The sequence below is a fragment of the Ictalurus furcatus genome, chromosome 15 (genome assembly GCF_023375685.1).
Source record: "Ictalurus furcatus strain D&B chromosome 15, Billie_1.0, whole genome shotgun sequence".
In the NCBI taxonomy this organism is placed as follows: domain Eukaryota; kingdom Metazoa; phylum Chordata; class Actinopteri; order Siluriformes; family Ictaluridae; genus Ictalurus; species Ictalurus furcatus.
The window spans coordinates 22,798,075-22,811,016 of NC_071269.1; the positions used below are offsets into that span (position 1 = coordinate 22,798,075).

General features: G+C 42.1%; 1 protein-coding gene across 2 annotated transcripts; it reads left to right on the top strand.

Moving 5' to 3' along the window:
* Positions 1–509: 509 nt before the first annotated feature.
* fam110c (family with sequence similarity 110 member C) lies at positions 510–5,856 on the top strand. 2 transcript variants are annotated; one of them, XM_053644128.1, is made up of 2 exons: positions 510–1,292; positions 5,637–5,856. In XM_053644128.1, exons 1-2 carry the CDS (start codon positions 554–556, stop codon positions 5,840–5,842), a joined length of 945 nt encoding a protein of 314 aa, XP_053500103.1. In that variant the 5' UTR covers positions 510–553; the 3' UTR covers positions 5,843–5,856. The 2 variants fall into 2 exon arrangements, with proteins under 2 accessions (XP_053500103.1, XP_053500104.1); XM_053644129.1 differs by having other exon boundaries at positions 5,642–5,724.
* Positions 5,857–12,942: the final 7,086 nt, after the last annotated feature.

The following is a 12,942-nucleotide window of genomic DNA, read 5'->3' on the forward strand; positions in this document are numbered from 1 at the left end:
AAATCCAAACAGTAAACATGTTTTTAAGCTCTAAAATAAAAAGATTTTGAGATCGTATCGCTTTTCTCTGGACTTTATTGACATATCTGACCTTGAAGTCATCCAAAAAGGATCAGCTTACATTACTTTCATACTGAGATCAGTGGAGGAGGTTACTGATGACATTTTTATGAAGTCATTTTTTAACTGGAACTGAACACGTTTTTAAAGTAAACCTTCCCGACCCTGGTCATAGGTGTGTAAGGAAACGCAGGAGGAGGTGGAATGTGTAAGGTAAGAGTGTGATTGGAGGAAACAGCGCGCGCGCGCGTGCGCGTGTGTGTGTAAGAAAATCCCAGGTAAAGGTGTGTACGTCAACAGCGCGTGCTCGGTGCAGAGCTGTAACGTGTAGTAACAGGACCGACTCTCCCAGTACAAATTCCAGATGTGTGTTACACCGACTGAGAATCCGAGTCGGTTTTAACGCTTTTAGCTCGTTTTTGATGTTATAGCCGAGTGTGTGTGTGTGTGTGTGTGTGTGTGTGTGTGTTTGAGAGAGAGAGAGAGATCTGCAATGCTGGGCACGTCGCGGATTCTGGAAAAGGGGCCCGGGTACTTGAGGAAGCAAATGGAGCTGGAGCGCGAGGGGAACGTGCGCGCGAGCGCAGCGGAGAGGCTCGCGGCCACCAAGCCCAACTACGTGAAGAGCCCACAGGTGACGAGTTCACCTTCCGCCCCCGAGCAGGTTACCGGTACAGGTTCCCCCTGCGGCCGAGGGTCCACCGAGCGGAGCGCACCAGCTCCCGGTACACCTGCTTCCGAACAGGAAGCAAATCTCGCGAAGCGGAACAGCTCCAAGAAACGACCGGACTCGATCTTACTGTACAGACAGAAGTGCGACCTGCAGAGAAGCTCACCGGGCGCGAACTACCGGCGCAAACGGACTTTACTCAAATCACTGAGAGAGAGGAACCGCGCAGGCGCTCCGGTTTCAGCCGGTCAGAACGCTGAAAGTTCATCCGACACGGAACAAGCTCAGGCGGAAGAGGACGGGAAAGATAAAGACAACGATAACGGCCCGTTGCCCGAGCGCGTGAACGTGGCGAGAAGAGCTATTGAAGCAGGAGGGTCCGAGTCGGAGCGCGCGAGGAAGGGGGTGTCGCGCTCGCACTCCGACATCAGCTCGCGCTATTCTAAAAACTTCGCCGACTTCGACTCGTTTTTCATGTACTGCGGCCTCGAGAGCGACGTCGTGGAGTCCCTGGGCAGAGAAAATTTCTCCTCGCGCTCGGATGAGCGTGAACTTTCCTACGGTAGGGATTTGCACCAGATGTTGAGCACATGAAGTTTAACGATTTTTCTTCAATCAATCAATCAATCAATCACTCAATCAATCAATCAATCACTCAATTAATCAACCAATCAATCAATCACTCACTCAATCAATTACTCAATTAATCAATCAATCAATCAATCACTCACTCAATCACTCAATCAATCAATCAATCACTCACTCAATCACTCACTCAATCACTCAATCAATCAATTAATCAACCAGTCAATCAATTACTCACTCAATCAATTACTCAATTAATCAATCACTCAATCAATCACTCAATCAATCACTCAATCAAACACTCAATCACTCAATCAATCAATCACTCAATCAATCAATCACTCACTCAATCAATCACTCAATCAATCACTCACTCACTCAATCACTCACTCAATCACTCAATCAATCAATCACTCAATCAATCAATCAATCACTCACTCAATTAACTCACTCAATCAGTCAATCAATCACTCACTCACTCAATCACTCACTCAATCAATCAATCAATCACTCAATTCATCCATCCATCCATCAATCCAGGTTTATCCTAAAGGTTTCACGGATAACTATGTTTGGTGTTTTTTTCTGTTAATGTTAAATATGGTTGTAATGGAACTTTCTCCAGACTCCTACGGACAGAACGTTGCTTTGAAAATGCTAATCAATAGCATTATATCTGGGCCTTCTCACGTGCCTCTTAAAGGCTCCTTCCACCTTCATCCCTGCATCCAGAACCTGATCAGGAACCAGGCAACTCTACACTCTTAGAAAAAAGGTCCAATCTAGAACCCTTAACTTTGTTCAGTAACTTTGTTCAGAGGGCAGAATAGAGTCATTTCCTGTTTAAAAAAAACCCCCAAAACTTATTTAAGTCTTATTGTCCCAAAATGTAAGCACCACACACCAATGACTACTCACTTAAGTGAAAGGACAGCCATGGAGCTAAATAGATCCGGTTTAAAAGGGTTTCATTTTACTAAATACAGGATGATATAACTGTTGTTTCTAGCCATCAGCTGTATTTTATTGTTGTTTTGGTGCTGCACAATTTTTTGATGGCAAGATTATTTGGGTTGTCCCAAAAAGAGGGAGACAGGGACAGAGACAAAGGGAGAGAGGGACAGAGAGACACAGAGGGAGAGAGGGACAGAGAGACAGAGAGAAAAGAGGGAGAGAGGGACAGAGACAGAGAGAGGGAGAGAGAGACAGAGACAGAGGGAGAGAGGGACAGAGAGACAGAGAGAGACAAAGGGAGAGAGGGACAAAGAGACAGACAGAGAGAGACACAGAGACAGAGGGAGAAGGGACAGAGAGACAGAGGAACAGAGACAAAGGGAGAGAGGGACAGAGATATAGCGAGAGACAGAGGGACAGAGGGAGAGAGAGACAGAGAGAGACAGAGGGAGAGAGAGAAACAGAGACAGAGGGACAGAGGGAGAGAGGGACAGAGACAGAGAGGGACAGAGAGACAGAGAGAGGGAGAGAGGGACAGAGAGACAGAGAGAGACAAAGGGAGAGAGGGACAAAGAGACAGACAGAGAGAGACACAGAGACAGAGGGAGAAGGGACAGAGAGACAGAGGAACAGAGACAAAGGGAGAGAGGGACAGAGATATAGCGAGAGACAGAGGGACAGAGGGAGAGAGAGACAGAGAGAGACAGGGAGAGAGGGACAGAGAGACAGAGGGAGAGAGAGAAACAGAGACAGAGGGACAGAGGGACAGAGGGACAGAGACAGAGGGAGAGAGGGACAGAGACGGAGAGAGACAGAGGGAGAGAGGGACACAGACAGAGAGGGACAGAGAGACAGAGGGAGAGAGGGACAGAGAGACAGAGAGAGACAAAGGGAGAGAGGGACAAAGAGACAGACAGAGAGAGACACAGAGACAGAGGGAGAAGGGACAGAGAGACAGAGGAACAGAGACAGAGGGAGAGAGGGACAGAGATATAGCAAGGGACAGAGAGACAGAGGGACAGAGAGGTAGCGAGAGACAGGGACAGAGACAGAGGGAGAGAGGGACAGAGAGACAGAGAGAGACAAAGGGAGAGAGGGACAAAGGGACAGAGACAGAGAGAGACAGAGGGAGAGAGGGACAGAGACAGAGAGAGACAGAGGGAGAGAGGGACACAGACAGAGAGGGACAGAGAGACAGAGGGAGAGAGGGACAGAGAGACAGAGAGAGACAAAGGGAGAGAGGGACAAAGAGACAGACAGAGAGAGAGACAAAGGGAGAGAGGGACAAAGGGACAGAGACAGAGACAGAGAGAGACAGAGGGAGAGAGGGACAGAGACAGAGAGAGACAGAGGGAGAGAGGGACACAGACAGAGAGGGACAGAGAGACAGAGGGAGAGAGGGACAGAGAGACAGAGAGAGACAAAGGGAGAGAGGGATAAAGAGACAGACAGAGAGAGAGACAGAGGGAGAAGGGACAGAGAGACAGAGGAACAGAGACAGAGGGAGAGAGGGACAGAGATATAGCAAGGGACAGAGAGACAGAGGGACAGAGAGATAGCGAGAGACAGGGACAGAGACAGAGGGAGAGAGGGACAGAGAGACAGAGAGAGACAAAGGGAGAGAGGGACAAAGAGACAGGCAGAGAGAGAGACAGAGACAGAGGGAGAAGGGACAGAGAGACAGAGGAACAGAGACAGAGGGAGAGAGGGACAGAGATATAGCAAGGGACAGAGAGACAGAGGGACAGAGAGATAGCGAGAGACAGGGACAGAGACAGAGGGAGAGAGGGACAGAGAGACAGAGAGAGACAAAGGGAGAGAGGGACAAAGAGACAGACAGAGAGAGACACAGAGACAGAGGGAGAAGGGACAGAGAGACAGAGGAACAGAGACAGAGGGAGAGAGGGACAGAGATATAGCAAGGGACAGAGAGACAGAGGGACAGAGAGATAGCGAGAGACAGAGGGACAGAGACAAAGGGAGAGAGAGACAGAGGGAGAGAGAGAAACAGAGACAGAGGGACAGAGAGACAGAGGGAGAGAGAGACAGAGGAGAGAGGGACAGAGAGACAGAGGGAGAGAGGGACAGAGAGACAGAGAGAGACAGAGGGAGAGAGGGACAGAGACAGAGAGAGACAGAGGGAGAGAGGGACAGAGAGACAGAGGGAGAGAGAGAAACAGAGACAGAGGGACAGAGAGACAGAGGGAGAGAGGGACAGAGACAGACAAAGGAGAGAGGGACATAGAGACAGAGAGAGACAGAGGGAGAGAGGGACAGAGAGAGAGAGGGAGAGGGACAGAGAGAAACAAGGATAGAAACAGGGACAGATCTTAGAAGACATAAAGTGATGTCCTTACCGATGTCCAGTTTAGTGACATCTAAAAGCCACCAACAGGAGGAAGGCGTAGGATGAGGCGAAATGTGAAATGCTTTTTTTTTTAAATGCTTGAGCAAGGTAGAATTTAAAATACCGACTTTAATTAATAAACGTTACCAGCCTACAGTTCCGATCGTTCATGCAGTGAGTCCAAAGCGACAACACATGCGAATGGACAGAAAAACACATCCTCATTACCTCAAGCTCACTTTGAAGAATGGCCGTTTCGCCTCTGAGCCAGCAGTGTTCAGCCACAAACACGTCCTGTTCACCACTTAGCGTTGTTTCTCCAGGAGCGGCGCTGCGTTCATCATACCGACGAGCCGTTTCTGCGCTGATCGACGTAAGCACCATGCAGTGACTTGATTTCCTCACAGATCTATCAGTAGAGGATCTTCAGTTTATAATCTCACATGGAGTGCACACATTATCGCACGGTCTGTTACGGAACTCGCTGTACACCGTGACGAGTAATAATCCTCACCATTAAAACAGACTTTGTGTAGAACCCTACAACAGCCTGGTTCTTAAGCAAAATAGAACCCTTCTAGGAAGCTAATAACCCTTAACTATACAAAGAACCTGTTGAAGAACGTGTTTTCTAAGAGTCTTGGTGTAGGTAGATCTTCTATTTTTTCTCCAAACACCTCACCCCCTCCCTCCAGTGTGTGTACATACTGTATATAAGCTACACTATTAGAAACTTTTAAGCGTTCGAACCCTTTAAAGGTTCTACGTCGAAACGACAACAGAGAGTGTTTCCCTATTAGAGATGGTTCCACATAGCTTTTTTTTAACGACTCTTAATTATCCAATAAACGCTCGAAGAACCCGTGGAGAACCCTGAGCGTGACAGTGAGGCGTACTAAATTTGAGACGGATAAAATGTGAATGGGATTTTTCTCCCCTCTGAAGCATTCTTTGTATGAGTCAATATGTAGTATATCTATAACAGGGTGCATGGTAACGATATTTCGTGGTGTGTCGCAGCAAAGGTCCGGAGCGTAAGCGTGGCCACGTCAGACGGCGAGATTTCACACACCAGCGGTGACATCGACGGGCGTCAAGAGGAAGACGTGAAAGAGACTCGCCAACAAGGTTCGTCCGTTATAGAGCGCAACGCTCGAGTGATCAAATGGCTGTACAGCTGCAGAAACGCAAGTGAGTCCGGGAAAACGCTGCGAGATCTGGATTAGTCCCAAAATCCCGAACGACTATGAACACTAACCCCAGGCGTTAATTCAACACCGCCGTGTTCGCCGAGCGCTCGTGAAGAAATCGACGTGTCGTAGGATGTCTTCGGCTCCACCTTGAAAATCCATCCATCCATCCATCCATCTTCTATACCGCTTCATCCTTTTCAGGGTCACGGGGAAACCTGCAATGCCAGATAACCTACTGACTGTTACACAAAGAGCTGAAACTGGAGACTCCTTCCATACGTGCTTAAATAAACAACTCTTTACAGAAAGCGTATTCGCTATATTAACAAGTCTACACTTTTCTTTCTTAAATTCCAACGCGTTCTTAAACTGCGTTTCAAAGATTCCGCGGACGGTCTGCAACCAGACAAGTCTCTGTGTAAGTTGTTACCATAGAAACGATAACGTCTTAGAACGAAATGCATTAACATAACCCGGCGATTTGCAATTAGACCCAGCACGACCGTCAGAGCTACTGTTATAGAATATTGATCGACACCTTCTGGCCGATCGGATCCGAGAATTCAACAGCGCTGTGGTATGAAATATTTTCCGAGAGTGGTCATCAACCCTGTTCCTGGAGATCTACCTTTCTGCAGGTTTCAACTCCGAACAAAATCGAACGCACCTGTTTTAGCTGATCAAGAACTTCTTTAGGCAATGATTGGATGGTCAGGTGGACACGATTATGGGTGGAGCTAAAGTCTTCAGGAAGGTAGATCTCCAGGAACAGGGTTGCTGACCACTGCTTTACGACATCTTCTACATCAGTGTGCAGCTGGACCTTCTCAGAGACTTCTCGGTAATTCACTGAAACTGGGAGAAAAGCCTCCGTGTGTTTCTCAGCAACGCTTCTTCTGACATGCCATCGTGAATGAAACATCTTCAGTGTGGACTCATGGTTTTATGAGACTTCTGCTTCTGCTAGTTGTGTCACGCTGTATCTTCTTCTATTGTACTACAGTCGCTTTTGTTTTGTACGTCCACATAAACTGCGTCGTAGCTGCACCCCGCCCTGCGAGACCTCTTCTCGTACTTTCTATTCATTTACATATTAATAATATATGAATCAATATATCATTTAATATATGAAGATTTTTTTATTATTATTACAGCCATTAAAAGGAAACCAACTCTTAAATGTTTTAAAGTGACACCATTTATCAAACACAAGCGAACTGCTACACGGTAGATGGTTTTTTTTGTTGTTGTTGTTGTTTTCCGCACCATTCCGTGTAAACTCTAGAGAGTGTCGTGTGTGAGAATCCCAGGAGCTGGGCAGTTTCTGAAATACTCAAACTGGCAACAACAACCATGCCAGGATCAAAGCCACCGAGATCGCATTTTTGGTTACAGTTACAAATCACTTCGTAAAAAACGAAGTGATTCATTATTTAGGTGTTCATCAGCAACGTAATCCAAATATCACGATATGAAAAATAATGTAATGTGATTATTTTTGGATGACTTCAAGGTCAGATATGTAAATAAAGTCAAGCGAAAAGCAATACGATCTAAAGTACTTTTATTTAGAGCTTTAATGTAAGCTTAGAAATATGTTCAATGTTTGGATTTGTTTTAATGAAATAAATAAAGAAATAAAAGATTTTAATTTATTTAAATTTAAGATTTTTTATACTGTCCCTGATGCGGGTAACATCACATCACAGAAGCTAGGGTGACCATATTAGATATTCTGGTTTTCCAAAAAGAGGACACCTTTTCTTCTTTTGTAACAGTGTTACTATGAATGCAGACTTTAATACATCGCATAAATATATATCAATCAAATTATTTTCACACTGCCCACGTTTTACATTTTTTTCCCTACATTCTTCTGAATGTCCATGGAATAAAATTAAAATATCAGATGCCACGAGTGAACCTTCTGCCATCATTTACACATTTAAATGACCGTGTAATACGAAGCGATGTGATAATATGAAAAAATTACAAAATGACCTTATATGGGCGTGGGCGTTGTTTCGACTCGGCGCAGCTGGCATCTCCTGCTATTGTCAAGTTGAGAGTAGGTTAATGGTTCAGAGGCAGGAATTTGGCCAATAGTTGCTGCGAGCCTTTTATAATCCACCAATCGGTGTTTGAGAAGGCGGGAATTACAGAGAGGGGTTAAAGCAATGCAAACATGCGCACACATGATGCAGTATTAGACCATAAGCACATCATAATGAAACTAACGCCGGGGACGTTTTCTCAAATTTAGACAGCGTTTTAAGGTCCGAAAAAGAGGACGTGTCCGGGAAAAAGAGGACGTACGGTCACCCTAGCAAAATAATTTCAGACAACAATGCGTGTTCATTTCTAACAAAATGAACTTATTTTGCGACTGCACCAGGAGGTTGCTCACGTGAGTCACGACTGGCGAGAGAGAACCAGAACTATAATCAAGCAGCTGTCTATATTGTGTTATGTCAAAATATTCATTTCTTTGATTTTAAATGAAAAAAATGTCATCCTGATAGTATTCCCTCCCCCCCCCCCTCCTCCCCCCCCCCCACACAAAATGTACCTGTAATCTGATACCTTTGTTTTGACGTAACGCTGTTACATGTACTCCGTTACTCCCCAAGCCTGGCGATGTTTGAGGAGAACATTATCTGAAGTCCTTGACATGTATCTGCACGACTTACACATAATACATTGCTGTAGCGCGCTGCTGCCACATCGCATAATCGCATGAATGAGCAATAGTACAGGTATTCGTATTAACGTGGCAGTGAGTGTATATGTGTAACTGTAAGCATGATATTGTTTCGTGTACGTCTCATACTTCTGCTATGCTTTATGGCTTTTGGTGGACTACATTATCTTCTGCTTTGTCCTTTTCCCCAAAAAAAAAAAAAAAAAAGAAGACATTTTTATGCTCTACAATGCTCTACAAGACTTCTTCTCATACCCTTCATTTTTGGCGCTTGACGCTGAGCAAACATTTGCCTGTGTTTTCTTTCTGCCCATTAAGGAAATAACCTTTAAAAATCCACAGCTTTTGGCTCTGCGTTACCCACCCGTCTTTAAATGTCTTCACGTCAGCTGAAATTCACTGAGCTCGTAACGACGTACCTACAAGTGTGTCAGCTGGGCTATTTAACAAATGCTTGGAATAAATAACGACCTTTCGGTGAGGGTTGGCTCTGTTCATGTCATAATATATCAATAGATGGAAAATGTGAAAAATCCTTGTTACTTATAGTGCGTTTTTCTTTTGAATATAAAGAAATCAGCATTTACTGCCCAAATAAGCCGTTATACAGGGTTTGTTTTATTTTCTGGAATTTTGCATTGAATATACTGTACGTCTAGCTGTGAACGTGATTTTACTTCAAAACTAGACTACTAACAGACTGAAGTTCAACAGACAGTAACTGTGTGTCTCTGGAATATGGAAGAATATGACCCTGCATGAACAGTGTTTACTTTTCATTGTGTAATACCTGTCGAGGAAGAAAGAAAGCCCAACCCATGTCTGCGTGTGTGTGTTCACACCTACACGATTACACATAAACTTATAAAACCGACCATGTTCATCGGCACTCTTTGGTCTACACTATTTAATTACAAAAGTGATGTGCTGCTGAAATGTTCGTGACTGAAATAAACCCCACGGTGAGCATAATGAAGTGTGTGTGAAAGATTTATCTGATGTATTTACTTCTTACCTACTGAAATTTCACTTTGCTTTTATTGTATAAAAGGTCCTAAAGTATTGTGTATAACATCCTTACTGTCTGGTTTGTTGGAATAAAATAAACGATATTGAAAAGCAGACTTGTAAAGAGAAGAAGAAGGAGAATTGGGTAAAAAAGAGAGAGAGAGAGAGAGAGAGAGAAAGCCCTAGGTCACTAATCTTTCCAAAATCACGTGTTCAGACATATCCGTGCAGAGATACACATGCTCTTAACAGGGTTTAGTCATTCTGTCTGTTTCATCAGTAATAAATCATACCTGTCCAGACTTCCTAAAGCACATCTGATCAAGTCTTCACAAGTATAAACACACACTATGGACTCAAACAAGGGCCGAAAGCAAAAGAGTGTCATGTTGTTTATTTTTTCAGCTAGACTAACAGATTTCCTGTCTAAAAACCAGTCATAATCTTATTAATGCAACTTCTATCTATAGAACTATATACTTCTATATTCATTATCCATAAACCCTTGAATCTTACACCTCTTGTTTCAACCTAGTTCCTGAATGAGTCGTAGTATAAAGCATTTGGGGGGGGCATGTGCTCTCTGGATAACGGCGTCTGACAAATACCATAAATGTAAATATTATTGGAAAATAATTAACAACAATGCGGTGTGATGTGGCTCAACGTGAGGTGGAGTTTCTTTTACCACCCTGAAGTTGTGTCATTTTCTATAACAGTATACTGGGATGTGTTTTAGTCCTCTTTTACCACAGCAACTTGCCAATGATTACATTAAAAAAAACAACAACAACAACAACATTTTAATGAATGTAATTTGTTTTTATCCATTTATAGTTACATTTTATGTTGTGGAACATCACTGTGGAATAAGGGTTATTTAAAGAACACTTTTTTTTTTTTTTTTTTACCCATTTAATATTGTGAAACATCCACAAGGCAAGTCAGTTCATGTTATATCTTGTGTTATAAGAGCTATAAACAGTTATTTCCTCACCAGACAGTCTCTTGTTGTCTCTCTTAAATATAATAAGACAAAAAAAATGCAGCTTGTCCTGTTATCTAGACATCGGAACGCACATACTCCTCAGTCCTGGAAAACGTCAATTCATGGTTTTAGCGCTGACTGTTACAAAGTGCTGACGCTGGAGACTCCATCCAAAACACTAAATAAATCCCTCCTTACAGAAAACATTTTTTAAAAAAATCTGTTCATGTGAAGCGTCCTCCATACAAGTACCTGTGTTGCTATAAAACGCTTACATATTAGAACAAATTCATTCGTATAATCCTGTGATTTAGAGCTGGAATTATTGTCAAGGTTACTGTTATACAACCCCAATTCCAATAAAGTTGCCAATTAACCTAATTAGTTACGAAATGTTCCTCCAGCTGTTTTCTTTTTAATAACACGTACTGTTCCAGCCTTTTGTTGCCTCTGTCCCAACAATTTTGAGACGTGTTTTGGCCATCCGATTCAAAATTACCTTATTTTTTTTTCCTTAAAATGGTACATTTACTCAGTTTAAATGTTTGATAGGTTTTCTATGTTCTATTTGAATAACATATGGGTTTATGAGATATGTTTTTATTTACATTTTACACCGCGTTCCCAACTTTTGTTTTAGGGTTGTCGAAAAATTCATCAAAACCTTCTGACAAATCACGTTGGAGAATTTAACACCATTACCTATAAGGAGTTAAATGGTATAAGCTAAAATAACATCACCACGTGTTCATCTTTACAAATATAATTTTGCAGTGAATTTATAAAATGTCTGTAGTTGGGCTGTGCAGTTGAAGAAAGTGTGTATAGGTCAAGGACAGGATATAAGACTACGTGTACCGATGCTCAATTAAAATGAATTTTTTACAGAATATTTTTAAAATATATTTTTGCTTTTATTACACTATATGGGCAAAAACTTGTGGGGTCAGTCAAGTGGTCTAAAAATGGTAAAGTCAATTGCTTGGACGTTTTTTAATTTTTCTAATATTTTTGGAGCGATGAACTCTATGTATTGGTATTGTAAAACCAAGCGATTTTTTAAACCTTTTTAAAAATTTATTTTATCTGGCTTAACCACGACGGCCATTTTTGTGTCATGGCAAACGCATATTTTGGTTATACAGCTGTTTACGGAAACCTCAATATCTCAGTTCAGGATAGGCCTAGCTCCTGAACTTATCTCTAGACCACATTATAAGGTACATTTATATATATATATATATATATATATATATATATATATATATATATATATATATATATATATATATATAAACATTTTGACTTAGAACTTAAGTCCAATTGTAATATTCAAGATTGCTCACAGCTCCACATTTAGGGTCAATTTATAATGGGAAGGTTTTGAGTCTTGGTCTTAATTTTTTCAGGTGGTACCTAGGTAAGTATAGTGTGCATGCAAAACATTTCAGGTTTGAGAGTTCTCTTTTTTAAAAAAAACAAACAAACAAAACAAAACAAACAAAAACAAAACCCTTACTCTGGCACTCTACTTCTTCTAGAACTCAATTAACAGATCTTGTACGGTAGCACTACTTGTATTGTTCTCTGCTTGATGTATCGCTTTGCTTGTATTTTCTCATTTGTAAGTCACTTTGGATACAAGCGTCTGCTAAATTAATACACTGGCATAAAGTTGGTTTGACGTTTGGACGTTCAATAAGGGACCGTCTCTAAAGTTACATACGACTTTGTTATACACGTTTCTAACTTCAATAGCATTTGAAGGGAATGACTTACAGTCACACACTTTACAGTTGGCTTAATGACTGTACGTCACTCCCTTCAAATGCTATTGAGCTTTAAATGATGATATATTTTGTGTATTCAGGAATGAAATACATGTCCGATTTTAATGTGATTTAATAGTTTATCTTATTAAATATCAGATATCTAAAGGGTGTGCGTCATAGCTGACACCTAGATGAACACTTTCCAGTTGGCTTCATGACTGTACTTCATTCCCTTCAAATGCTATTGAAGTTAGAATCGTGTTTAACAATGTCGTGTGTCACTTTAGAGACGGTCCCTTAATTTCCACATCTCCAACTTTATTCCAGTAATGAATACATGTAAATGTACATGGGTGTTATGGACCGGTGTCCACATACTTTTGGCCATATAGTGAAGCAATATGGTTATAAATGAAACACAAAATATTGCTCTTGGATCATCATCCTATGAACACACTGAACACACACTAAACACCATTTACTCCAAAAATACAACAGTGCAGTCACTGACTAGAACTGCTCATTTTCTATGTTCTCTAATAATGAAGCTGTCCATCATTTTCTCTCCGTTTCTTCTGGTTCTTTTCATTCCCCTTCTCCCACCGAAAAAAACAACAACAACAACAAAACAAACAAAAACAAACAAAACAAAACAAAACCAAAA